Source organism: Cladophialophora psammophila (genome assembly GCF_000585535.1).
Source record: "Cladophialophora psammophila CBS 110553 chromosome Unknown aczJe-supercont1.23, whole genome shotgun sequence".
Lineage (NCBI taxonomy): Eukaryota > Fungi > Ascomycota > Eurotiomycetes > Chaetothyriales > Herpotrichiellaceae > Cladophialophora > Cladophialophora psammophila.
In genome coordinates, this window is record NW_006912944.1 from 371,215 (window position 1) to 398,764 (window position 27,550).

The following is a 27,550-nucleotide window of genomic DNA, read 5'->3' on the forward strand; positions in this document are numbered from 1 at the left end:
TTATGTCTATGTCTAAGAGTCTTACTCTATCATGTCATTTGCAAGATCCGTTAGGTCCAACTCCGGTGTTTCATGCAAGCCAGACGAAGCGTGCCAATGAAAGTGCCCATCAAAATGCTCAAAAGCCTACCAGACTCATGATGCAGCAGCTTTTGGTGTCTTGACAGGAGATCCCAATCCGTTCCGGTTGCGGAAGAACAGCACGCCCGCGTCATCCCCAGTGGCCCCCTCCATGGGTTCAACCCAGTTACACCATCGCATCGACTTCCACAAGCTTTTCAAGAATCCCAGGGGCCCCCCTTCGGTATCACTTCGATAGTGACGGCCCATAACCTTCTTGATGGCTTCGCTGGCCTCATCGGCGTGGTAAAATGGAATGGTGCTGACATAATGATGAAGAACATGGGTCTCGATGATTCCGTGGAACAGCTGGCGCCCAATGAATCCGAATTCACGATCGATTGTGGCTGCGGCTCCACGGGTATAGGTCCACATCTGGGGAGTGTAATGGGGAAGAGATGGATCCGTGTGCTGCAGGAAAGTGATTGCCACTGTTTACCTGTAAGCAAAGACGTTGGGGCGCACTATTTCGGCTCCGTATGACTCACCTAACCAATGATTGACCCACAAGTATGGGGCAATATACCAGACAGCCAGATTGGAGAGACCATAAGTCTTGCCAACCCAGAAAAGGATGCTTCCCACTGCGAGAAGTCCAAGATCGCTGAGGAAAATCAGCTTGGCATCCTTCGCCTCATACAAGGGGCTGGCAGGGTCAAAATGATTGACTCCACCTCCAAACCCGTTGTGCTTGCCCACCCCGCGGCCCTCACGCTGAACTTCATGTTTGTCGTGGCCGGTGACATTGGTAAACAAGTACATCGGCCATCCGAAGAGTTGTTGGCTGACCAAGTGGTACGCAGTTGCAATAGGGGTTTCTTCGGTAAGCTCATCGAGCTGATGTAGCAGCCATCCTCTTCGGGTGAAGTATTGCTCCTTGGTCGCGGGGACAAAGACCATGTCTCGCTCCATGTGGCCGGTGGCCTTGTGATGCTTGCCATGAGAGATCTTCCAGGAAAAGTAAGGCACCAGAAGCGCACTGTGACAGATGAAGCCGACTGTGTCGTTCAGTACCTTGCTGGGCGAGAATGACTGATGTCCGCACTCATGAGCCAGCACCCACAGACCGGTGCCGAAGAGGCCCTGTACAACAGTATACACGAACCACAAACCAGCTCTTAACGGAGTGAATGGGACATTCTCGGGAGTCAAAAAGCGGTTGAAGAGATAGAAGGTAACGGCAAGGGAGATAATGTCTCGAGCAACATAGTACAGCCCAGTGGTGGCAGATCTTCTGAAACAATGCTTGGGGATGGCTTTGTGGATATCGCCGATGGTGAAGTCGGGGACTTCGAAGGGGTTGCCGTAGGTATCAAACAGCTGCCTTTTTCCAGCTTTGTGTTTGGGAGGCTCAGCAAGAGCATCTTCCGAGGCGAGAGAGGACAAGGAGGTCGAGGAAGGGGAGGATCTCGGACTATCGAGAGGGGAGATGTTCGCAGAGGAGGTCGGAGTGGAGGTGGCGGTCGCCAGACGACGCAGGACTGCCTCAGCGGGCAGTGAAGTAGAAGTCATGGTCTATCTGATAAGGGACTCTGGAATAGAGGGGAACGAGGTGAATATTCAATCTTGAACTGAGACGAGGTACTGTACGGAGGACAGGACAGAAAAGGAAGAGCCTGGGATAGGTCGGGCCTGAGCGAAGCAGAAGGTGAAGGCTGCGGCGACAAGGCAGGGTTAAATGGAGCTTCTGAGCTTGAAGGGAAAATAATAATATTAAGGCTCAATGGGCCATATTCTTTGGGGCAAAGGAGTGTACCTACGGAGCACTGGCAGCGAATGAGCAGAGCTTTCCTATCGTAGAAATCGTGCAGGCGCAGGGCAGTGGAGAGAATGTGGGCAGCGGGCAATTCGTTTTTTTTTTGGGCAAGGAAAAAATTCGCATGATCCATGAATCTCAACAAAGTCCCCCTAGGGCTAGTGCGGCAGGGGCAGTCAGGGGGCCAGCAACTAACATCGAAAGGCGGCCATTTAGCTGCTCGGTTGTGCCTGGGCGGTGAGAGACGATTGCAGGGCCTTCATCTGGACCGCGAGGATCGCCCACAGCACGAGCCCGTTCTTTATTGGCGAAGGGCAGGGCAGAACCGAGTACACTTCAAAAGTAAAAACAAAAAAAAAAAAAAAAGGAAGGCACGGGGTGACTACAGGTAGTACATATCATTGTGTGCAGTACCTTGTGTAAGGTGATTGACCAAGGCTAGGTAATTGGATTAGGCTGTTGTCACGAATAGGCGCTCAGTCAGTTTGAGGTTGGGGGTTGGACCACTGCTACTTTGTATTTCCGCAGCGAGTTTGTTCGGACGGCGACACATCTGGAGTCGGTCTGTCAGCAGGTGCCCCAATGTGGGACTGCCTGGCTGGCACATTTTGCCGGTGAACGCTGAGCAGGATACCCTCCTTGTGCGGTGGTGCTCTCCATCATCCCACCGTGGCTTTGGATGGACGGTTTGCCTTCTTCGTTGACCGGTCTTTGTTTGATCTCGGCCTTGCCCAACTCTTGGACACTCCAGTCTTGCCAGACTCGCTGGCGGCTTGGACTCGTCAATCAAAAAGACGCTGACACATTCGCCAGGATGTTGCGCGTCAGTTGGCGGTTGGGCGCGTTCGACCGACCGCTGATGGTCACCACCTCGCGCACATGCTGGATTCCGTGCCGTTTACTCGGTATTGCGGACTGGTTAGAGGACACCGTTGCCAATCGATTCAGGCCATTTGGCATGTGCAATAGACCCTCGCCCGGCAATATCGTCTTTGAAAATTCACATGCAGATGAACCTCGATTACTTGTAGATGTCGCTCCCAGAGCTCGTGCCTCGGTCGAATGGGGAAGGTTGAAGCATGACGAGCTGATCAGACAACTAGCTGAAGCCCTGGCTTGTCCACCGAGATTTGAGTTGGCGGTCAGTCTCAGGGTCACGGGAGGCATGGATGCTGCTGGTTTGTGGTATGCAGGGTGAAATCGGAATTCCCACGAAAATGATTTTGTTGGGGAGCTGAGACCTGACGCTAACCTCGGACGACTTTGGCTGCATGCTTTGTGGGTGGCTCTGACTCCGCTGAATGTCGTCACTCCACCCTGCCAATCCACCAAATCTGTTTGTAGGGGTGGCCATCGGTTCGTGCCGAGCACGGACCCTGCGACTGGACCTAGCAGCTGTAGTCAAGGTTTCTGGAATGGCCCAAAGCGAGGCCGTTCCTGGCGCTTAGTGTCACTACACAGTAGTAAGGACATTCCAAGCTGCGGCTCAAAATTAATTCTCGCTTTGTTCCATGCCATCGCGGAGAGTGGTCATGGCGGTGAAGAGCATGCCAAAATTCCCAGCTGGAGCTCAACCCACTCCTCCACGGCTCTCACTCGCGACCATTTTGCCAGTGCCCTCATCCGCTATCGCTCCAAACACCTCCACGGTGGTGCCCCGCAAATCTGGGGTAATGAGAACGCTCCGACCATAGGCGGGATTCTGGACATCAGTCATGACATCGATCCACTCATCCTTGCTGCTACTCCGGACCCGTCTGCGACATTTCATACCGATTGTTGGAATGAGTATGTGTCCGAGATGTTGCGGAAACAGGACGACGGGCATACGGACGGACCTTGAACCCAGCTGCACATTGCCTTTGCGCTTTCCCCCAATCAACCACGAGTCTGAAGGAGCAGCGATCTCGAATGATGCTTCGAATTCCCCCTCTACTTTGCTTTCGAGTTTCATGACGATTCCAGCCAGTATTGGCTGGCCAATTGTTGCAGTCGGGTGTGTCGGGGTTGACCATTGGGCGTCTAAAAATGCAGAAACAAGGAGTGGCCGCGGAGGTATGTCGACAAACAATCTGAGTTGCCGTTGAGGGACTTTCGAAGACGAGAACTTGATCGCTGGCGTCCGAGAATGCCAATCTCGAAGCCAATCTTCAACCTCAGCTCTTCTTTTCCGATCAAAGGCACACAAGACTGATGGCCACTCCATATCCTCCATCTTCCACATCTCGAATTCTTGTGTTAACCCTGCAACTTCTACATCTTGCTCTGTCCATGTAGTACGAACACGATCCAGCAAATGTGATGTCAGAAGCCGGGCGGCAAAAGCGTGCTTGGAATTGGCAATCTCCTTGGTAAAGTGTGTCTCGAGGATGGCCAACATCACACCGTCTAGAGACTGGAAGTCAACCACAAGCGTTAATCGGTTAGTGGCATTAGCAGTGTCTTGGTCCATTGGAACAAGCCGGACTGTCCAGTTGGCAGGTTGCTTCGGGAACACCACGAATGGCTCATCGAAGCTACCTCCTGCAACCATGTCATGGGAGTCATTCTTCTCCAGACTGCAGCCAATGAGACGAAGGGGCACCATGGTTGAAGGGACAATGGTGAACCTGGAGTACATGCAATCCTTACGAAATATATCCTGTACATTGACAGTGACAGGCAAGATCACCTTAACAAAGGCTGTATCGTAAAAGGTGAATATTCCTTGATCGGTCTCGTAACTAGCCTCAATTCGCAGCGTTATGGCCGGCTCAGAAGATGTCTCCATGGTGTACGGGATCTCGATTTCCGTGACCGACAGAGGGGCCAAGTTGTTCATGACCATCACCAGAGCGTCACCTTCTCGCGTCGTCCGCATTTGATTCGACTCGTGTCCATTGCCTACCGATTTGGAGTCGAAGATGTTGAGCCTCAGCCCAGCTGTCGCTGTCCTCAAGCGGAGTTTGGCCTGCTTGACATTATTCTGGCCGGGCCTGACCTGCAGTAGCAGCCGCCGAACCTGTGCCAAATGAATGACAGGAAAAGGGTACATCTTGATTCCAAATGATCGGTAGCTGGGGTATAAAAGAAGCGGCACCACATCTGCTCGAGGGCTAAGGGAGTCGTCGGATCGAGCAGCTTCATCATCTAGACCTGATTTGAAGTGATGTATGAGTCTCAAGTTGCCAATGCAGACTTCGACCTCATCTGGTATGTACCAGCCATGAGCCGTCACGGGAGTCTCTAGGGGTATGGTCTTGTCCTCGGAATCAATGACTACCTTTTGGGAAAGGAAGAGCAATATAGACCGCGGCTCAATGCCGTCTTTAGCAATTAGCCGCAGTTTGATATTGTCGATCGGTGGAGTTGAACTGCCAGAGATACTACTTATATTGATTGAGACAGTAAACCCATCCTTCATGTCCAGAGGAGAAATGTTCCCGGAAACAGCGGAAATACGAAATAGTAATGCCGCAGGAAGGATTGTGGCTGGAATTTTCGGTACGACCTGGAAAAGCTGATCCATGTAATATTGGTTCGCTTCGGAGCCGAACCTTGAGGAAGGGACACAGTCGGCCTTCCTAGTCTGATATAGACAAGAAATAAGACACCTAGCATATTCGCTCGGCCGTGCAAGACTCTTCAGACATTCAGCATAGATGCGGAGGAGATGCTCTTCGGAGAGACGATACGAGGCACGCGGAAGAGGACCAAGAATATTTTCAAGGTAGCGCGCGGCGATAGACCAGTTGCCTTGAGAATATTCCATTTCGACAAGGTCTGCCAATATCTGCTGGGATGTGGATCGATTCTTTGTAGAGGATACAATCCGAAACGCAAGGACGGACAACATGGCATAAAGCGTAACGAAGCTTGACATCGAAGTCGCTGCAGCTTTCAATGTGGCAGACCCCAAGCCTAGGAGAAGCTCGGTGTTGGTGGTGGTTTGGTGTTCGTCCGTTTCTGCAGGGTCGTTGTTGGCCTCGCCGTTCCTAGCGATAGGTTCCATTAGGGTGCCGTTCGATTCCAGAGCATACTGTTTCATATTAAGGACCCACGGCTTCGTAGCCTCCAGATTTTCAATGAAGTGTCTTGCCACGAGTACGAGCTTTGATACCCACAAGGCAAGTCGCGCGGCTCCCGGTCGCGTCGGCTGCATTTGACGCGAAATGGTTCCATTGGGCATGGGTAGGTGTCTCTTGCTTCGTTCCTGAGAGCGTTCACGCGAGGATGACCGCAGGCTAGGTCCAAGGGATATACGTTGGTAACTCTCAGCGGGTCCATGAAGTTGGTTGGCACCGATTGCACCGGGGTCGGAAGACAGCTCAACAGCATCCAGTGCCAAATCCTTGTTGCTGTAATCGACATTAACCTCCAAGGCTGGTAAGGTTTGGGCGAGTGTTTGTATAGCCGCTCGCCACTGCCAGGTGCAGACAATATTGTTTGTAACCGTTCGCTGCGTGTGCAATTCATCTTCACTCAACCCTTCGTGTCCACCCCAGGCATCGTAAAGCTCAAATCGAAGAGTACGGCCGGCGAGGCTTATGAACTGCATGGCTCGCTCAGTCAAATCCGCGACAATGTCGAAATCGGCATCCGCCCTGCCTGACTGAGAGGACTTTCCTGGAACCGGCCGCGCTCGTCTAGTCAGGATCTCCATTTCCCGGGTGAAGAGATATATGCGGAGATCCAAGGCCGATACTTCGTTCGACAGAATGAGGTTGCGGTAGTTCTTTCTTTCGGCATCAAACGGGAAGTCATCGCGATCCGCTGCGAGAATGTGATTCAGGTCAAGAGGCGAGCTCGTGTCAATGTATGAGGGGCGCTGGGACTCCGGGTCCAGCGCTGCCCTCAGGAGATCCTTGGATTCTTTAGAGAAAGTCAACAACGCTCCGCTTTCATCATGATCAGTTTTCTGGGCCTGTTCTTTGACCAGCGCGTCGAGGCCCAGGGAGAGCTCGTCATACACGGCGAGGGCGTCTTCTAGCAAGCCCAGATTTTCAAAGCCTTTGGCGAGACCTTCTTTGAGAACGAGGAACGTGCAGAAATTCCAGCCAGGCAAACTACGTTGGCTGTCTCTTTCTCGGATGTCCAATTCGTATTGGGCGACACGAGCATCGAACGAACGCAGGATGCATGTTTTCAGACTATCCACTAAGTCTTGCCACTGCTCTTCCAGCTCAGCAGATGTCAATGTCGAGGATTTGTCTCCTGGTTCAAGAAGTCGTACCTGAGCGACACGGGCGATGGATGACTTGGAACTGCTGAAATCGGCCCTAAGCTTGTCAAAGATGGTGGATGGGCTTTTGCCAGACCATTTTGATTTGCTGTTGACACTGTCGGTGCTCTCCGAGGCTTCTAGCGAGATGTGCTTTGAAGATTTCGGTTGGCTGGCTGCAGGAGTGTTTGGAAGTATAACATGGACAATCAGCCATTCTGAGGCATCATGATCCTCCTGGCTCCTACTTGACGATTTACCATTACTCAAAGGTGTTTGTGTCTTGACCCACTGGCGGAGCTCTTTCCTGACCTTCTCTTTGTACGTTTCCTTGTCATCGCATCGTAGCAGATATAGTTTGACATAAGGTGTCTCGCGCAGACCAGGTATCTGATGCCTCCGGACATTGGATTGTGCTCCAGCTGATTGTTCTTCGCGTGTCAAAGAAATATTCAGGTTCGAGATCGATCGAAGGGGTCGGTTCGGGGCCTTCCAGTGCAAGTTCCGTAAGGGGCTTCTGGCCGAGAGTCGTGGCTCGAGACGGTCAAATAGGCCGCTTGGATCGATACACTGAATAATCACCTTAGAGTTGGGAGGCGGATGTGCCTCTGGTGCGTCCATGGTAGGGGGAAGGGGATGGACTGCGCAGGATTGGAACAGCTTGGCGGACTCATTGTGGCAGAGCGTCTAGCGAGGCGATCCTGCTCTGCGCTGGGTCGATGAAAGCATACTCTGGCCTACAAGGATGGATGACCTCAGATAGGAATGGAGTACGGAATACAGTACGATGGACACGGAGCCTTGAGAATTACGATACTGCGCTTTTGAGATAAATGATCGCCGGTAGTTACAAGCCTCAATCCACCTAGGACTCAAGCCTTGCAACCTTCTACCGAGGACCCAGTATGGCAAGGCTGTTTCAAAAACTCCACTTCGTTGTCGGCCACATTGAGGCCACATTGCTACCGGAGTGATTGCGGAGTGATAGAACACTCGCATCCATTAGGGATCTAAAACTTAATGTGAGTTGTGAGTCATTGCAATAGTTTCTCGCCTGCGTTGAATGGTATAAAGTATTCTTCCTCCTCGTGCTTTTTCAGGCAGAGACCGCCACAAGCAAGCTCCTCTGCGCAAGCTCTTCTATCCGTACGGTCGATTCTCCCCTTGACTTCCAATCGATCTCCTGCTTCAACTCTTCCCAGCTCACAACTTTTATACCTCATCGCAACTGGGCAATGCCATGGCGTCCTCCGCGCTTCCAGAGACGCTCCTGTCCGTCACCTCGACAAAAATCCAGGAAGTGAGAAAACAACGCGACCAGTACGAGGTCTCCAAGAAAGAGATCATCCTTGATGCGAAGCCATTGAAGGATGACCTCGAACGCACGTGCAAGCTGTTGATCGGTTCTTGTCGTCAAGCTGGCATTCATGTAGTCAATGACGACTCGTCCGGTTCCGATTCTGATTCCGATGCCACTTCTATTTCTGCTTCTGACCTTGCACGGACTCGTCGAAACCAGCAGCTGTTCCTCCGCCAAGCGGGCAAAGATCCTGCATTCGCCTCTGAGATCGTGCACCAGATCCATGATGAGTTACTGGAGCATCTTAGCCTCAAAAGTGTTCGACATGAACATGCACAATTCTTCTCTGAACTTGTAACCGAATGGCTCTCAAGCTCGCAGGACCCCAAACTACGTCAGTCTGAACACGACGAAATGGAGGACTCATCATTTGAAAGCGTCGGTCGAAAGGAAATGCACGAACAGCGAGCGCAGTGGGAATCCATCGTTTTCTCAATCCCTGAAATTGATAGAGCAGGAATTGAGCGCTACCTTAACCAACTGTTCAAGTCAGATAAGACAACGTCACAGAATTTTGAGAATATTGAGACGTCGACAAGGGCTTTCTGCAACACTCTTCGCTCTACAGCTGAACTTTTCAGTGTAGACGATCTCAAGATCACAATTGCTGGCCTCCTCGGGACTGATCTCTTATCCGATGAGAAGGCTGCCATTTTGAAGTCTTTTCAGAACAATCCTGCAGTTCTTCAAGAAGTTGCCGATGTCCTGAACATGAGATTTACCTCTCTTGATACGTGGAAGTGGACCACCACCAATGGTGCCATCTCTGTCGAACAGCGTCGGCAACTGAACGGAAAATATCGAGTTTTCATGGCTGAGGACATCCTCGATGCGCTTCTACTTCATGCCATCGGTATGAAATGGGCCGTCCACTTCAAGTCCTGCCTCATGCGTTTCTTCCACTCCGCTGCCTGGCGGACTGCAGGAGGAAACATTCCCAAAAATGACCGGGAGCGACGGAGGTACTTCCTGGATGAGGAATCAGCTCCAAGATGCACCATTGAGGCACAACGAAAGGAGCAGTATGGAAAAGATTATTTCATGTCCCAGCTGCCAACCACGGAGGCTCAGGGCTCTCGAGGGTACGACAGTGACGAGGTCTTGACACCGGGCAAGAAGAGTCCAGTCGAAACGAAGCAGGGCCTTCTACATTTGCTCATCACTGAGGCTCTTGTTTCACAACACGTTCGTCCAGGAGTTTCGCGCGCTGTAATTCGTTCAGACTTTCAATGGTTTGGACCCTCCCTCCCTCACGACACCATCTTTGCTGTTTTGGAATTCTTCGGAATTGAGTCGGCCTGGCTGGACTTTTTTAGGAAGTTCCTGCAGGCCCCAATGCGATTCGTACAGGATGGCCCAAACGGTCAACATCACGTTCGTCAACGAGGCGTGCCAATGTCGCATGCGCTCAGTGATGTCTTTGGCGAGGTCATTCTGTTCGTTATGGATTTTGCCGTGAACAATGCTACCCGAACCTATCTCTACCGCCTTCATGACGACTTTTGGTTCTGGGGAACCGAAGATCTGTGCATCAATGGCTGGAAAGCAATGAGCAACTTCGCCTCCGTAATGGGCATCGAGTTCAACAAAGAGAAGACTGGCAGTGTTGTGTTCGACAAGGGCATCGTTTCGCGGTCTGCAGGTGCTCAAATGCTCGAATTTCACCCAGAAGCCGACCGCGGAAGTGAATCATCCAGTGAGCCTCACTTACCAAAAGGGGATGTACGCTGGGGTTTTCTGCGACTAGATGCCAGCGGCGTCCGATTTGTGATAGATCAGGACATGGTCGACGAGCACATCAAAGAACTTCAGCTGCAATTGTCCCATTGCACGTCGATATTCTCGTACATTCAAGCCTATAATGCGTACCTAGCTCGGTTCTTCAGCAACAACTTCGGGAAACCATCCTATGCATTTGGCCGTGATCATCTGGACAACATGATCGATACGTTTGCAAAAATCCAGCAATCACTCTTCCAAGATGGCTCAGTCACTGACTACCTCTCGAAAATGGCCCAGGAGAGGTTCGGTGTGAAGGATATTCCCGACGGAGTCTGGTATTGGCCGGTTCAGATGGGAGGTCTCGAGCTGCGAAATCCACTTGTACCGCTCTACTGCATGCGAGAAACAATGCGTCGAACATCCCAAAATGTTCTGTCGAGATGCCTCGACGCCGAGGAGAGTTCGTACCTCACCGCGAAGTCCCAATTTGACTCAGATATGAGAGTCTACGGGAGAAGGAAGTCGTACTCGTCGGCACTGCCTACCTTTGGCGACAATTTTATGTCGAAAGACGAATACATGAGATACCGCGAGGAACGATCCGCCAACCTGTACAATGCTTATACCCGCCTGCTCGAGATACCTAGCGAGTTTCATGTCCATGCAACTAATCAAATCACCGCATGGCTGGACAAGCTACCCACTCCAACACGTGGTCAGAAACCGTCGTCTTGGGGCATTGTCAAATCATTTTCTTCGATGGATCCGTATTGGAAATGGGTACTTGCAGTGTACGGCACTCAGATCGTCGAAAAGTATGGAAGCATCCAGATAGTGGATGCGGCACAGGTTCCTTTGGGGGTTGTGAGTGTGATGAAGGGGGGCAAAGTTCGATGGCAAGGTTGAACACAAAGAAGTCATGTTTTTGGCTAGTAGGTGAAGCGGCGAGGCCAAATCAGAATCAGGGATTTCTGAAAGTTAAGACACTGAAGCAGTGCAATAACCACCTGGTTGCGTGACAGAAATAGAGGGTGGTCTATGTGGCCCATAGCGGACATTTATCGCTGCCAGTTAACAATTACCGAATAGGATCCTTGGGCGTCAGCTGAAGACCTTTACATCTTAGATTCCGTCGGGGCGAAGATCTAGAAGACCACAATCCCAGCGAGTTTGCGATCTGGTCTGCTGGATTTAACATTGCTTATCGTAAGTCTGGTTTCATTCAGCATCGCTAAATGCAAATTTATGGCAGCAATAGTGGCAAGAACCCTCGGTGCGTAGTTGGCAACCACTGATAACATTCTAGCCTCTCCACGTCTGCCCGCACATTCGCTGCTTCAAGCTTTCGGTCTCGCAATGACTTTGAAGCAGTCTCAATCTTCATTACTGAATGTCATTCTCAAAACTCTTTCACACCTCTCTGAGTCAAAAGCCTCTCGACAAGACAATCAGGTGCCAACTCATCCGCCGAATCATCCCCAACATGCCGCTCACAATGGCATTCAAGCTCTCCCTGTATCAGATCGGGATAGAGCTCGATCGGTCTTCCTAACCCTCCACATGCTATTCCCTCATGAACTCCTTCCTGCTCTTGATCTTTTGGACCGAGGCTTGGTTACAAAACTTGTGGTGGAGCCTCCGGCGTTAAGGACAGACGATCAAGGCGTCGCCGAAGGGAGAAGTTCTGTGGGCGAAGATCGCTCCGTGCTCGAATGCTCTGACCTGCAACTTCGACTTCAATCGAACGAAAAAGGCTGGGAAATCTTTTATATCCGATCATCATCCACTGTGGACAAGCCTATGTCGAAGACACGATTCCATCCTCGCCGCAGAAACACTAGCACGACGGGCTCGATCTACGAAGTCCGTCTCGACAGTTGGAATTGTACTTGCCCAGCCTTCAGCGTCAGTGTGTTTCAGAGCTTGAATCTGCAATTTGATCAAGACTTTAGAGCAAACGAAGATGATGTTGATGTTGGTCGAATCGGCGACTCCAAAAGGAAGATGAAAGATGATTGGAAATTCGGTGGCACCGCCACCATCAAAATGGGCAGAATACCAAGTTGCAAACACCTTGTGGCCGCAACCATCGCGAAAGCTGCTCCGAGTCTGTTCACAGACGGCGTGAAAGAGACTATAGTCTCGAGGGAAGAGATGGTTGCATGGGGAGGGGGATGGGGAGAGCATGTAGGCCCCTGAGACTATAAGAGGAGAGGCACCAAATGGGCCCCCTGCGGTGATAGACGATAAATACTACGGGAAGACGTTACGTATCTCAAAAACATAGTTTGATGGAGTGTCGGGCTGGGAGTACGTGGTATATTTCGCGAAACCAACAAAGCCCAGCACTGAAGGAATGAAAAACTGCCAACATGAACTCTATTTAGTTGAGGCCTACAAACCTATCCGTGTTCTTGTCATGCGAGCAGCAAAGGCGTGCACAGCCATACAAAAGCATACGAGAGAGCAATGGGAAGGTTGTTGAACAGGGTAAAGAGATCAGCTAGACCAGCAAAATACGTGGCAGATTCTATGTTTGACGCTGCCCCAAGTGGAACTGCCTCTGACCCCGGAAAGCCATGTCTTCGACACAATGATTAAAGACGACCAAGGCGGCGTCGATTGCTTGCACATTGGTATCAAGTCTTTTGTGATAATGTACATTGCCCATGCCCAGTTGCAAAAGCGTGCCCTAAAGCCGAGCTTGCCGTTCAAAACGCCCTGCGCGGTGTAAAATCTCACAGATATCTCAGTGTCTAGCTCTTCTTCTTCCCCTTGCCTTTTCCACTGCCAGTCTCTTCAGTTTCCTTCTTGTCCCCGTTCACCGCTCCATTAGGTCCTGCCTTTTTCTCGTCCTTCTCCTTCTCACCCTCCTTCTTTTCAGTATCATCCTTCTTTGCCTCCTTTTCTTCCTGTTGCTGTCGGTTCTGGTTCTTGTTGTCAATCAGGTCATGGAAGGCGGTTATTGCACGGACTAGCGAGCTAAGGTAGATGGTCATCAGCTGATCGTTGGTCTTGATGCTCATGGCCCGAGCCAGCTCGCTATTCTCGATTTGATTCTTGCCATTCGGTCGGGATGCGGGAAGGGTGGTCAAATTAGGGAGGAGATTGAAAATATCTTGCAAATTGCCGAGGATGGCATGGTTGGTGGGAAGTTCGCCATCAAGAACTTTTTGAAGGTATGTGCTGATGTCCCGCAACCGTAGATGGAGGCCTTGAAGAGACTGCAACTGTTGAGTGATTCGGGAAGAGAGTGTGCCAACTGCGACGTCGCGGATGTCTCTGAGAAGATGTTCCACACCAATCTCTTCTGCTTCCTCCGCCTCAATGATCGAGGGGGTATGCACAAATGTCTTGGTTGTGGTCGTTCCATCGTCCTTGATCTCTTCAATCGCAAAATAGGCGTCTGTAGGTACACCGACTTCTTTCGGCTGAACATCGATGATGACAAGGAGAGGGTTCGGTGTGTATTTCTTGAATAGCTCGTTGATCTCGAGATCAGATGCTCGCAGTTTCGGACCGGAATGATACCACCCAATCAATTTTTCTCGCGCATTGACCTTCTTGAACATTTCCCGCATTGCTTCGACATAGTTATGATCCAGGAACCAGACGGATGGATCTTTCTCATCTTCCTCAAATGGCACTGTCACCTGTCAGAGAATGTTCATATTCTACAGTCGCTCGCCAACGAACCCGCAAAACTGTTCGACACTCGAACATTCTTGCCGTCATTTTGACCCAGTAGAACACCTACTACTCGTTTCCGTGTCCCCTTTGCAGACCGGCCGTAGTGATCTGCAGCTGATAAGAGAACTAGTGGAGCGACTGACACTTGTCTGCTAACAAGCGACAGGGTCTCTGCAGTTGTGGCAGGCATGATGGAGAGCTGAGAGTGGCAAGGCGGGGAGGAGGCAGAGGATCGGAAGGAGTGTGTGAACTGTTTGTTGTGCTTGGGCTGACGACTTTTGGTTATTGAACAAAAAAATCGGGAGAACGCAACTATTTGATTGTTCAATTTGAAGGCAGACACCGGACGCGACCAACCTCGCCTGCTTCGATACCAAAATTCGCGTAAGGTCATTTGCTCAGACGTAAATGTCAAGATCCGGAAATTTTGCCGAACAATTTCTCTATTTGGCGGAGATGGTCAAGATACTGCTCGCTGGGTACAGTAGTCCATCGGTGGTTCCTACTCCACACATTGAGGAGGATTGCGCTATATTGGGAATGTGAAAAGTTGAATAAAATTAAATAGAATGGAATCATCAGACATATGCTACCCGGTAAACATGGCAATGCTGCATGCCTATCAAAATATCGACTATTTTCCGTCAAGGTTTCTCTTTGCCTCTGCCCAAATATCGTTGATCAATGCCGCCTTCTTTTCTGATCTTACAGTAATATCGCATTCAAACGGCTGTGGGATTGTCATCCAGCCTGGGACCATCGCGGTGTTTGGCTCAATCAGACTGCCATCTTTGCATATTTTCTTTGAGATGTTGAACGCCCACAAGACACGGGCAATGTTCAAATATAGGGACTTTTCGGCCACATGCACACCCGGACAAACCCGCCTTCCAGCTCCGTACGAGAAGTGGTCGCGCTGGCTGGGATCTCCAATGTTGATGTAGGAGGCGGCCGGTAGATCGTAGCCGAGGAAGCGCTCCGGCATAAACTCATCTGGTTTGTCCCAGTGAGACGGATCGTAGTTTATTGCCCTGTGCATACGTCAGAAATCTTGCGAGGCCATACGAAAAGTAGACTCACCACCAGTTCAAGACAACCACTGTGTCTTTGGGGATGAAGTAGCCCTTGAACCAGTCATCTTCTGTCGTGTAGTGTTGCATGCCAAATTTGTTGGGTGGACGGGTGCGAAGCAATTCCTTAATCATGGCTCTGAGATAGGGTAGATTTTGCTCGTCTTCCCATGTAGGCAGTCTGTCTTCTCCAACTACTCGATCGACCTCTTCCTGAGCCTTTCTCATGATATGAGGGTTCAGGGTCATAGTCAAAATCCAAGAGTTCAAGAACGCCGATGTTGTTTCGGAACCAGCCTCCACCAGGCCACCAGTTTGATACGCTGCTTGGAGCTGGTCCAACCCGAGTTTTTTGGGATCGCTCAGGTAAAAGTCCTTCGCAAAGCATGGATTGGCTTTCCCTTCGTCTACCTCTTTCTTCAAATCGCCCCAGAGCTTAAGATAGACAACCGAATCATGAGCAAAGCATTTCTCGCCGAATTTCCGCCAATTACCAAACATCCATTGGGGAAAATATCGCAGTGAGGGCCACGTGTCAACGAGGAAGGCACCAGGAGCGGAGAATTGCTGCAGGTTGTTGACCACACTGTAAATCTTCTTCACCAATGGATTGTCCCAATCTGCCATCCGATGACCATATGCCACGGTAAGGATAACGCTTGACGAGTAGCGCCGGTTGTGATCATAAAAGTGTTCTGGGTCGTGGAGCAGATCGTACATCAGTTGCTTGGATTCTAGATCTTGAATGGGTTGGTAGCTGGTGGAAACGGTGATGTTAAGGAGCTGGTGAGCAATCTTTCGGACAACACGGTATTTGGGTCCATATGGCATAAACAGTTGTCGTCGACCAGCGGATGCGACATCGCTGGCAAGCGGCGCTGGCGGTCGTGAGGAGTATATTCCAGATTTCTTGTCCATCAATTCCTTTACCGCAGTGGGAGATGACAAGTAGATGTAGTCAGCTCCTCCCATCTTGGTATAGAAGATCTCACCATACTCCTTTGCCCACTTTTGCGCCTGAAATCGAAACGTTTCAGCCTTGGACATTTCAAAGAAGTTCCCAAGGAAGGGCAAACCACGAGGACCTGGCGGAAGGTGTTTCCGTCGTGAGTCTTTCAACGTGCTCGGTGTGACCCATAGGTAGAACCCGATAACGAACAGCAGAGGGAAAGCGACAAAGGTTGCCAGTACAAATTTGACGAGTGAGGCATTCTCGAGTCCTATTGAGCAGAGCATAGGGCTGGCGGCCATGATGATTTCCCTCTTTCCTAACTGTGACAAAGCTCTCTTCCAAACCTAGGGCTTCAGAATGTCAAGGAGAGTGTCGATATCAACAGGGTCAAGGAGCCACCACACTTCGCGAGAAAACTACCCAAAGACAATGGAGAGTGCGAGGGTTTTCAAGGGCAAGATTGAGACCCCAGGTTTGGAACTGAACGCAACCCCTCATTGGTGCACTGTACGCAATGTCAGAGCATCTCAGATCTGAGAGATGGACTCGTGGGACTTGTAGGATTTCCCCATGGAGAGTGGAGGGCCTCCACATGCTGTGCAAACGCAAGGTGGAGAGGAGATGGGAAAATAGCCAAGATTATCGGGGACAAGGAGTTGGGGAAAGGAGGCGAGGTGTTTTGGGAACCCAGTACCGAGTAGATGGTCATGTGCTCCGTGCAAGAATGTGGGCTGTACACGAAATTGGTGGTTGGATGTATGCATGCATGCATCGTATTCAAGGAACTTCAGACATCATACTTGAAAAAAGACGGCACTGATGTTGCACTCATTACCTGTTATGAAAATGTCTTCAATTCCTAAATTCAACAGAAATGGACATGACGAAAGATATGCAAAAACTATGCTAGCATACATGAGTTGCATTACCAGAATCCTCCCATTATTTACTTCACCGCTGTTGCTGCGTGCAATTACTGATGACTTGGGATTTTGGTCATTTAATGCAGGCGACGGTGGGAATATCGCTTTCGGTACTTGTTAATGTCGATCTTAGCATCCGGGCGGAAGAGCTCGATATCCAACTCATCTGTATATCCACGAGCCTTGAGACCGGAATTACCAGAAAACTTGGCACCTTCGGGGTTGGAACCCTCGTAGGTATCTAACGCTGAACACTCATCCTCAAATGACTGATCAACGTATTTCTTGGCAGGGATGTCGTCAGGTCTCTCAATGAACTGAAGAGCAAGACCGCCATCGACGTGCCAGGAAATGTGGCAGTGCATAAGCCAGGCGCCGGGGTTGTCAGTCTCGAATCCGATGACAGTGTAACCAGCAGGGAAACCCACACCCGGAGAACCTTGCAGCATGACAGTGTCACGACGCATGGGGCTGTCGAAGTTGAGAGAGCTGACCATGTCAGAGGTGAAAGTTCCGGTGCCTGTGCCAAGGACAGAGACGTCGTGACCATGGACGTGCATAGGATGAGAGGCGAAGAACTGGTTCTGGATGACAAAGTAGACCCACTGGTTGGCCTGGTTAAGAACAACAGGGTTGCTAATGAGGCTGTTGTTCCCTGATGAACCCTCAGCCAAAGTCTTGAGAGTAGGCTGGCTCCAGTTGACGTTGATAACGGCGTTGTTGATGTACCACTGGAATACAGTTCCATCGTCATTGGTGGCAACAGAGGTAACGGAACCAGCAGGGATGGTGGATGCAGAGCCCTGGAAGGCGGTAACAGTGCCAGCGGGCTTCTCAAGGTAAGGCACCAGGGAAGCAAGAGGCTCATCCTGGCAAATGTTGGCGGTGACATTGGTAATCGGAGTTGAGATGACAGGGGTGACAGGGGTAGCATTTTCGTAGTTGATGATTGCATTGGCTGTTCCCAGACCAGAGTTGGCGCCACCAGAGGGACATCCAGTTTGGATTACAGCGCGAACATAGTAACTACTGGGTGCTTGGTCCATTTGCACAATCACATCATACCGTTGACCTGTTGCAATTTTGAGGGTGGTGGTCTTGTATGGCACAATGGGTACGAAGTCAGCAGCAATGACAGTCATTGTGTGATTGTCGAAGCCAACAATGTAGCTGTTTTGGGCAGAGCTGCGAAGACTTTAGGCAATATTCTTGTGCAGAGAAGACAAAACTAACCTGTTAATAATGCGGAACAAGTGCTTCTTGCAAGGCTTGACACCCCAGGAGAAAGGAGTTCCACCAGGAGCAGTTCCGTCAGGATTCTTGTTCTTGCCATTGAAGAGGGTGTTGAACGAGCCGCCGGGTCCGACGTGAGCGATACGAGATGCCATAGCGGCTGCGGTGATAGGGAAACTATTGAGGTTAGCCAACCGAGCCTGTTGAGCACTGGTAATAACTCACGTATCATCGATCATGACCGTGCCCATGTCATAGTCATAGTCGGCGGTTGCAGGTCCGTGTATGACGATAGGGCCTCGGATACCATCACCATACTGGGCCATGGTATGGCTGTGATACCAGGAGGTGCCATAGGAACTTGCAAGCCATGTGTACGTGCGACTGCCACCGTTTCCGGCAATACCACATTCGGTAACACCAGGAACACCATCTTGGTCATTGGTATTGAACTGACGGATACCATGCCAGTGGATTGATGTGCTGTTATCTTGCATTTGGTTGATCACGGTGACCTCGACCATGTCACCCCAGTTGGCCTCAATGACAGGGCCCGGTACTTGGCCATTAATAGCAAGAGCGAGTTTGGGACCAGTGCCATCAAACACCAAAGTGGTGTTGGTGATTGTAAAGGTGTATTTGCGGGTGACACCGGTCCTGTAGTTACCATAATAATCGCTGTTGATATCCTTATTGTCGCACCAAACGGATCGATCAGCAGCAGAGTTGCAGTAATCATCCGTAGCATTTTTAACGGGAGTATAAGTCGGACAGGAGCCAGAGCTTGCGGTTGAAGTCGCTGAAGTGGTAGGGGTGTAGCCGCTGCTGCTGGGCGAGTTCGTTGGCGAACTGTAGCTATAGCTGCTAGTAGGAGTCGATCCCGATCCACCGCCATTATTTCCACTCCCGCCAGTTGTTGAAGGGCCAGAGCCTTCTGCTGTTGACGGAGTGGAACCATGGCCACCATGGCCACCTTTACCCCACCCGTTGTCGGCGCTGGCACCAGTAGCAGTGGCAGTGTTCCAGCCGTGTCCAATACTGTATTTGGACTTTTGTGCATCCCAGAGCGAGGCCCAAACATTCTCAGCCCCGTTGTCTCCATGGCCAGGGTGCCAGCCGTTGTCAGCGCCCACATCCGTCGGGCCCGAAGCGTCGCATGTGAGGACCTGTGTCACTGGGCAGACCGTGTGAGTTCGTGTAGAGGTTGCTGTGACAGTCACATCGGCAGAGTCCCAGTTTGATGCACTTGCAAGACCAGCCGCAGCAGCGGCGAAAAAAAGAGGAAAAGAACGCATGATTGAACGAACGGACGCAGGCAGATTTGCCTGCACAAAGGAGTGACTTGAAGGAAGATGTTGCGTGCGAGGGAAGAGAGAAAAAACAAAGCAAGAAGAGGCGCGGGTAGGGGTTGTATATTACCTCACCTTTGGCCATTTGGGGGCTGCTTCACCTTCCCATCCAAGATTGGCCAGCCTGATCGGCCAGTCGCGAAGCCATGGCTGGTGGGCTCCCGAAGCCAGGATGATTGCCTCCTATGCCATCGAGCATAGTGAGTTGGGGCAGACTGTCTCAGTTTAGCATAGTGGAGAGCATGTTGGATTTCTGTTGGTTGAAAAGAACGGGCACAAGCGATGAGGATCTTTTGGTGACCTTTCAACGATGGGCCCTCAAGCGAGATGCCAATCTTTGGACACGGGTTCCGTATCAGCCACATCACGCCAGAAGGGTAGGATCGCGAGCGTTGCAAGCGCTCTACTTACGCCGTAGCAGGGCAAAATGTCACGCCTGTCAATCACGGGCGGAGGGGCGTTGTCGAGAAAAGCATGGTGTCAGGGGTAGCTCTGTGCCGGAAAGGGAAAGGTGTCATGGACAATGGGCTTGCTCGAGGGCTCCAGAATTCGCCAGTGCTTGCGCCGGTGGAAATTGGAACTGATGTTTAATTTTTGAGCTTCTTTCCAAGGCACGGCGCCCGCCAATTGCTTGAAAGCGCCAATTCTCGGGGGTGGAGTCTAAGCAGTTTGAAGGGACAAAAGCCTGAATGCGAAACAGGGGAGGTCAAGAGGATGCTGAGGTCAGGATTCAGGAGGATCGAGAAGGAGAAATTGAGCGTGAGACCGCTCTTTGAGCGTAGAGGCGAGCACAACGAGACAGGTGCCCGAGTACCCAGTACGAGCGGCAGCACGTGTTTCAACGCCAAGATGCTCCCCGTTTTAGCTGCTATTGTGGTGCACAGCATTTGCAAGTACTGTACGAGCAATGTTGATATCAACCTCACAGAGTCTGAGCACAGCTCAAGATCAAATTATCCATTGTCACACCTCGCGATGCAGATCCCTGGGGCAGTAGCACATGAAAAGCTTCTGCCGACCTTCTTTTCGCGTCTCATGTTTTCATATTTGAGCGCGACTGATCGCCATTTGGAGGATTACTTTGTAAGGATTGTCGACGCTTTCGCCCCCCATTGATTCTATGGCCAAGGAAAAAAAAATTCCTTCCTGTGATTGTTCTCCTGTGAAGATCCCACCCCGCCTGAGTGCTGACTTCTGACTGCCAATGCAGATGGAATGACATATCAGGGCGGAGCTCCAGGGCCAGCCTGCACTGATTCCCCGTCCCCTTCAACCTGTTTCTAGTACGTGCTCTAGGCAAAAAAATTGAACAACTACGGAGTAACGACCAGCAAGAAAGGGACACTTTCTACTATCTGGAACAAAAAGAAGAAAATAAAGACATCACCCGCCACACATGCCTGTGTCTCATGATGGGCGGTAGCAAGACAAGAGCTGAGCCAAGTGCGGGAGTACGGAGTAATATACATGGTGCTTTGGCTGTTTTAAGACCAGGAAACAGGATCTGGCACTCGGTAAGATGCCGCCCTTCAGCCCTTCAGCCTCCAGCCACGAGTAACTCATCCGTGCCCAATTTAGACCCCTGACACTGACCTGGCCAAGCCTGGCCCACATAGGCTTCGGGTTACCTAAGAATAACGAAGAGAATTCCACTGGCGGCCCCCTCTGCAATGCGTGCCTTTCTCCGTTTGCTGATCGCTTGTTAAATTGGAGGTGATGCTCGATGCAATTGACGGGAAGGAAAGCCGTGCCCGTGAATATTACATATTGTTCTCAGACCAAGTGCGCACGTGGCTGTTGTTTATCACAATTGGTAACGGAATGAAGTCTGCTTTGAAGCCGGTCCCCACAGCCTCTGTTTTGCCATAAGACTGGGTGCCGTATCCCGTTCTTCGCAAGTCTAAAGGGGGACTTTAAACTTTCAGAGGAGCAAAACTAAGCCGCACCGGAGTTCCAATGGCCATCTCGCTACCCCACTACCAATTTCTCCCCTACTCACAATGCTCATTATCCTACTCGCTCTGAGGCGGTCAAGTTTCGTCCCCGCATAGACTGGGAACCCCAGTCCTCCTCGTTTAACGCCCTGAGCGGTGAACTTCGTACTCCGTAATACATGCCTACACTTCCAGAATGGTGTTTCCTACGTTTCACCACTAGGTTCTTCGGTCTCTACGGAGGAATCTTCCAGACGAGTGGGTTTGGGTGTACGCGACGATTACAATGTCGAATCCCTTTTCCGAGTTTTCCATTCTGCAACTCCTTTGCTGAATGGACATATAGGACATGATCGTTTGAGCAAGACGACACCTTTCGGAAGCCAAACAATTGTTCATCATGCAACTCCTAGCCCTACAGCCCATGCCCATCCATTCCCTGCATTATTCTGCTTGTGGGACTTGGTAGAATCTATTTAATCTAGTACTCTTCGCTAAGTCTGTTGTCTTTCACGACTGCCCACCTTTGATGCCAACAGAGGCGCTAGGACGAGGACGAAGGTGTCGAAAAGAGCATGAATCAAACGTACATGAACAGGAGAGGGATTGCAGTGGTACGACAAGTCCTTCAACTAGCACCCGGAACTCCTTCCAGGAAGCCAGTTGAACTTGACGGCTGCAGAAGGTCGCTCGATTTCGTGAGAGGCATCCTTTCGGTGACTGGGCAGCTTATAGACTCGAAAAGATACGCGTCAGTACCGTCGCTGCACTAGTAGCTGTGCTCGATAGCATATGCAATGGTTGTTTCCTGTCATCGCGGTGAGGAGACCCTTGGTGCCCTTATGCTCTTTCGCATCAGGAGGATGGCAGGTAATGGAGAGAGCAAGTCTTCGTCCTCGACGCCCCTTCATTGTGGAGCCAATGGGATTAGTCTCAGTGCTCAATCCAGCGACTCGCAGAGTAAAATCGCAAATTTGAAGACCAAAATGGTGGGTGGTTAATAATTGTTTCCTAGATCATGTTAGAACGGCAGGCTGCTGGGGGTCCATGAAAAGCCCAGGGAACAATATAACGTCAAGCCATCAGAGGTCACCACCTGTTCCAGCTCAACACTTGGCCGAAGATCAAAGGACGACCTTGCGGTTCAACATGTTGATATGGCCGTAGAGATATTGAACCTCTCAGTCTGGACTCCAACGTCAGTGATCGACTTAGCATGGGAATTTGCATAACAGGCTGAAATTCCCTCCGATGCCGTCTCGCTAACATTAAGACTGCCCCGTTGATATTCATGATTCAGACGCCAGATCCATGTTACCTATGTGATAGGCGCCGAAACTTGGCTTCACTGACAAATATCGATGGTGGGAGAAACACGGCGGCGAAAGAACAGCAGTGCAACGATGCACCTTTTATAAGATGTCTGTCCACAGTTTTCGATGTAGCTGCAAATGGCTGCTGGACACTTCGATTCGTTGCTGCCTATTACTCGCCTTGCGCCCTCGACATTAACGATGCTGGCTCCTGGATCCCAAGTTCGCACAGATGATATCTATATCATGTTTAACACGAATCAGAGGGAGTTGTGTAATGACCATTGACGCGTGATGCAGCTATGATATCGGTTTGTGCAACGAACTAGAACAGGGGCGACGGCCGTCGTCTTGTTGTCAAAAAGGTGATGAGCGATAGAGTCAAGGATTTATCATATGTGAGAGCAAGCTGGAGCGGAGGCAAAGGCAGTACTAGGTAGGATCTTTGCGGCTGATAAAGGCCAGTTATTTACCTCAGCTCATACGATCTTCCTGGAAAGACTTTCCGGTTTACCTGCCAGCTGGGTGGCTCTCCGTGTCGACCCCAAGTGTGATGAGGAAACTCCATCCGGACATACGCTTGGTGCTCTGTTCTCCACTGAAGTGACTAATCAGGTATCCTTTCATACTGTACCCTTTCCCATCAACTGCTTATTCTTTTTGACCTTGCGGCGTTGGTTGCCTCGCTCCCTTCAAGTGGAAGATCCTCCATTCCCACTGGCAAATCGGCCGTAGATCGCTGAAAATTAACCCAATTTCAACGGCTGTTCGTCCGCAAGACACAACTTATCTTAGATGTTTGAGTCCACACCTTGTCAAGATACGTACAGCTCCAATTCTGTGACTCTCTTGGTCGACGCCAGAAATGCGGACTTCACATCCTTGCGACGGCTGCGCGTTGAGGCGCGTGCGATGCTCTGGGGGACAACCCTGCTTTGAGTGCAAGCACCGATCTGTTTCGTGCACATTCCTCCGCGTCCGTCGGAAAAGAGGACCAAAAGGCCCTAGACCGTGTACCAATATGAGAATCGAAGAGTTCCAAAGGATGCTGAAGGCCAACAGCGATCAGCAATCTCTTCCTACGCCGCCCGAAGAATCTATCTTGGGGGCCGCAGTCGAGAGTCATCTTGCACCAACGCATACCCCTGGCATTTCTTTACTGGTTTATGAACGCTTTCTGGAGGTTTTCCACCTACGCTTATACTCGGTTTGGCCGGTTGTCTCCTATGATGAACTCATCGCAGCCCTAAGGAACAATCAAGAAGACTATGAATCATACTCCCTTGCCGCGGCTCTATGCGCTGCTGTCATTGCTCAATTGCGACTGCCCGAGCATATTGTGCCTTTCAATGCCGTTTCTTCCTCTGAAATGGTGGCAGAATCTCAAAGGCTCAGACAGCTTTTCGAGTATCAAGAAAATTACTCGATGACATCTCTTTTAACCTCGTTCTTCCTGCATATCTACTTTGCAAACGCTGAGAAACTCCGCACGGCCGGATTCTATCTACGAGAAACTCTTACCTACGCACACGGCCTCAAATTACACCAGCCCGACAATTATGCCGACATGAACTTCAGGGAGCATCAATTGAGGCTGCGAATATACTGGATTTTGTTTGTCTCCGAACGGTCAGTGGGACATACTATATAGACTTCACATCATTGACCAAAAGCACAGAACATATTGTGTCCAGAATGGGTTGCCAACTACATTAAGGCCGATTAACGAGTTTCCGAGCGCCGATCCCATAGAGGGATATGACGGTGCTCCGCTGCCAGCATTCATTGCTCTAATACGATTGTTCACCTTTCTTGATGGCGATATCCTCGAGCCCACACCCTCGTCAGCCACTGTTTCAATTCAGGGAGCGCCAAAAAATCAGATATCAGCCCTCCAGCATGATCTCACCCATCATCCACTTAGTGAAGAGCTAGATGAATCGCAGAGGGTGGATATACTCGCCACTCGGAATTGGATTCGGATACTGCTCTGGCAGTACACAATTACCCACTTCCCGGTGTCATGTCATGCTAAGGACCAGGCCTTCTCGGCATTGCTTCCGGCGGCAATTGCACATGACACGCTTTCCGTACTTGAAAAAGTGTCTTGGAAGTCCATTCAGCCTCATGGATATGGCATGGTAAGTAGTATTAGACGATTCTTTTGTTCAGAATATAACGTCATATAGGAACTCAAGATATTTCGAATAGCGGACTGCTTGTTGGACGTCCTCCTTTGCGCGCCTAACTCAGCCGGGACGCGAGGTCTGCTGATGGATTCAAGGCAGTCCCTGCACTTGCTGGAGAAGGTTCTTGCTGACTTTGGGGGGACGGACTCGCATTTCTTCGCTACATTGCAGAAAAGGATGGTCAAGTCCCAGCTTCCTGTCCCGCATGCATTGCAGAATGACCTGCAAATTTCACAATATTCCGAAGCTGACGAGAAAAAGATGTCTACGAATGGGACACCTGATATTAGTAACGGTCTAGTCGGCCAAACGGAATGAGAACCGTCACGATAATCGATCGAGCATTCATGAGAGAGAATCCACCTGGCCGCATTCACCTGTGCGGGTGCCAAGGACATCCTTCCGTCACTCTCCTCAACACACTTTACTTTATCACTACAGTCGTTCACCCACACACTCCCTATACTTTCATAGCCGCGGGAGCTCCAGCGGCCAGAATAATCCTGGACACAACATCAATGACTTGTTCTAGCTAGGCTCAACCTCGAGCAATGGCGAAAGGAATCTTAGCCACGACACATCTGACACGTGTATGTGTTGGGGTGACGCGAAAACTGAGGTCTTCAAGGGGTGGGGTCATCCACTTCGAGATGGATGGAGGCTGGGAATGGACATTCCGGCTTGAAGGCGTCATTAAAACTAGCCTCGGTGCTGGAGGTCCAATTATTTCGTCACTGCAAGCAACTATATATGAGGCCAGCTAATTTTGAAAGGATTTTGTTAGGAACTTGCTGTGTCAAAACCGATGGCCGCTACGATGGGTGCAAATGGCAACGACGTACCCACGGGAACGAGGATATTTTGGGAGGCGACAATACCGTGAAAAAAGAGATTTAGAGAATAGCCATCGAGTAACACAATGTTTGACTTGACTGAACGAGGATATATTCAACTCTTTTAACAGCCTGAACCATTCAAGTCGGGACGTGCTAGTGGTGTGCTCAACGGCTACCACTTTCAGACCCTTCCCTTATGATTCGTACTTAGATGGATAATTTCGCACTTCCTTGGTTGCAGACGAGGAGATGGATTGATAGATGTTAGCACATTCATCTTTTACGTTAGTGGTGTTAACTCTACTATATTTACCAGGATATATCTTTTGCAGTATAGTTTCCGATTAATGCACTGAGTAAACAATTGAGAATGGGTAAAGATTGCCCTACGATAGAGCTCTAGCGGCTTCTGATACTGTCGTCTAGAAATCTCAGCTTATTTGTCCGTGAGACTTAGTATTTAGACGTATATGCTCAGTTGTTTTATAAGCCCGGCCCTTATGTTGCCAATTCTTCCACCAGAGCTGACAAGGCTGTACGGATGACTTCCTACCATCCAGGATAGATCCCGGGCCTCAAACCGAACTCCGGACTAATGCTCTAGTAATATGACTGGGGATGAAAGAGGTTAAGCGAAGAAGCGTTTATCTTTATCTTCGTTTGTAGTACGGAAATTGGTGCGTCGTGACATTTAGGTAGGTATTGGTAGGTAGAATACGACAATCGCCTCTGACGTAGGTGCACGGCAGTCTGAGCGATGATTGGGCAACCCCTACAGAGGTAATAACGGTAGAAGCAATGACGTCGTAATTTCGTTTCGTATAACAACTTGAATAACCAGCCTATTGCTAACTTTTATCCGGAAATTATTTATTGATCCTTACGCTATCCAAGGATCCTACAAGCCTACAGAAGTTTCATAAAGATATATATTGAACGTTAGAAGGAACAAACCGGAAGCAACTAAAGAATCAAGGGCTAGGACGACCAGAAAGCAACGATGGAAGTGATGAAATCCGTGCTTAGCGGCGGCAAGAATGATAACAGTGGCGACGACGGCGCACCCAATGATAACAACGAGCAGTTTCCGAGCAGAGAGGAAAAGCTTAAAACCATTGAGAGCCTTCAGAAGGCCCAGAAAGCTCAATCCACAGCCAACGACCTGAAATCAAGAGCTTTGGCACTTACGGACTCAAAACAACGCGAGAAAATGCTGAAGGAGGCATTCGACAAGGAGGTAGAAGCTCATGGACATAGCAAGATGGCGAGGCGACTACAAAGTGGTACCTGGCAAGGCTTCGGATTCGGGGGAGGGATAGGCGCCGCCACTGGATTGGGTCTCGGCGCGGGAGTGGGAACGGTTTTAGGTGCGGTGGCAGCGGTTCCTACAACAGGATTAGGTATGTTAATTGGAAGTGGCGTTGGTGCTATTCATGGACCATGGGTAAAGCTGGGTGGGAAAGAGGAGAAGTTTGAGGACGCTGATCCTGAAAGGGTGGTCGACGCACTCGAGCAGGAGGTGAGCCAACAGAACAAGTCACAAGTCGACTAGACACCAGTGGCAGCAGTGTCAGAAACTGGGCCGGCACAGCATAAGGCAAACATAGAGGAGAAGCCGCGAAGAAAGCCGCTGAAGTTGGAAATTAGATCGAATCAATCTACAGAATCAGGCTAGTAACTTAGTATGGTAGACAAGATTCAGAGTACGAGCATTAAAGAAGAGTCAACACCAAGGCGAAGACCGAAGAAGTTAGAGATACGATCTAGGAAAGATAGTACCGCTATAGCATCTAATAAATAATCCAGCTAACTATTAAAGCTGGTACCTCGTCATCTAATAGAATTAGATTCCTTAGTAGTAAATTCTTATAAGTATAGAACTAAGTGAAGAAAGCGTACGGTA

General features: G+C 50.2%; 8 protein-coding genes across 8 annotated transcripts; 3 read left to right on the forward strand and 5 right to left on the reverse strand.

Annotated features, from left to right (window-relative positions):
* Positions 1 to 135: 135 nt before the first annotated feature.
* Positions 136 to 1,632, reverse strand: A1O5_11108 (omega-6 fatty acid desaturase (delta-12 desaturase); the record flags this gene model as incomplete). The annotated part of the gene is made up of 2 exons (XM_007751681.1): positions 136 to 551; positions 609 to 1,632. 2 exons carry the CDS (start codon positions 1,630 to 1,632, stop codon positions 136 to 138), a joined length of 1,440 nt encoding a protein of 479 aa, XP_007749871.1.
* Positions 1,633 to 3,446: 1,814 nt separating this feature from the next.
* On the reverse strand, positions 3,447 to 7,697 carry A1O5_11109 (uncharacterized protein; the record flags this gene model as incomplete). The annotated part of the gene is made up of 1 exon (XM_007751682.1): positions 3,447 to 7,697. One exon carries the CDS (start codon positions 7,695 to 7,697, stop codon positions 3,447 to 3,449), a length of 4,251 nt encoding a protein of 1,416 aa, XP_007749872.1.
* Positions 7,698 to 11,514: 3,817 nt separating this feature from the next.
* A1O5_11110 (uncharacterized protein) lies at positions 11,515 to 12,357 on the forward strand (the record flags this gene model as incomplete). The annotated part of the gene is made up of 1 exon (XM_007751683.1): positions 11,515 to 12,357. The coding sequence occupies one exon, from the start codon at positions 11,515 to 11,517 to the stop codon at positions 12,355 to 12,357; it is 843 nt and encodes a 280-aa protein (XP_007749873.1).
* Positions 12,358 to 12,914: 557 nt separating this feature from the next.
* Positions 12,915 to 14,038, reverse strand: A1O5_11111 (26S proteasome regulatory subunit rpn-8; the record flags this gene model as incomplete). Its single annotated transcript, XM_007751684.1, has 2 exons — positions 12,915 to 13,804; positions 13,855 to 14,038. The coding sequence occupies 2 exons, from the start codon at positions 14,036 to 14,038 to the stop codon at positions 12,915 to 12,917; spliced, it is 1,074 nt and encodes a 357-aa protein (XP_007749874.1).
* A 444-nt stretch (positions 14,039 to 14,482) lies between these two features.
* On the reverse strand, positions 14,483 to 16,169 carry A1O5_11112 (uncharacterized protein; the record flags this gene model as incomplete). Its single annotated transcript, XM_007751685.1, has 2 exons — positions 14,483 to 14,879; positions 14,929 to 16,169. The coding sequence occupies 2 exons, from the start codon at positions 16,167 to 16,169 to the stop codon at positions 14,483 to 14,485; spliced, it is 1,638 nt and encodes a 545-aa protein (XP_007749875.1).
* Positions 16,170 to 16,870: 701 nt separating this feature from the next.
* Positions 16,871 to 19,321, reverse strand: A1O5_11113 (uncharacterized protein; the record flags this gene model as incomplete). Its single annotated transcript, XM_007751686.1, has 3 exons — positions 16,871 to 17,978; positions 18,027 to 18,203; positions 18,252 to 19,321. 3 exons carry the CDS (start codon positions 19,319 to 19,321, stop codon positions 16,871 to 16,873), a joined length of 2,355 nt encoding a protein of 784 aa, XP_007749876.1.
* A 4,322-nt stretch (positions 19,322 to 23,643) lies between these two features.
* A1O5_11114 (uncharacterized protein) lies at positions 23,644 to 25,129 on the forward strand (the record flags this gene model as incomplete). The annotated part of the gene is made up of 3 exons (XM_007751687.1): positions 23,644 to 24,251; positions 24,301 to 24,763; positions 24,812 to 25,129. 3 exons carry the CDS (start codon positions 23,644 to 23,646, stop codon positions 25,127 to 25,129), a joined length of 1,389 nt encoding a protein of 462 aa, XP_007749877.1.
* Positions 25,130 to 26,647: 1,518 nt separating this feature from the next.
* Positions 26,648 to 27,199, forward strand: A1O5_11115 (uncharacterized protein; the record flags this gene model as incomplete). The annotated part of the gene is made up of 1 exon (XM_007751688.1): positions 26,648 to 27,199. One exon carries the CDS (start codon positions 26,648 to 26,650, stop codon positions 27,197 to 27,199), a length of 552 nt encoding a protein of 183 aa, XP_007749878.1.
* Positions 27,200 to 27,550: the final 351 nt, after the last annotated feature.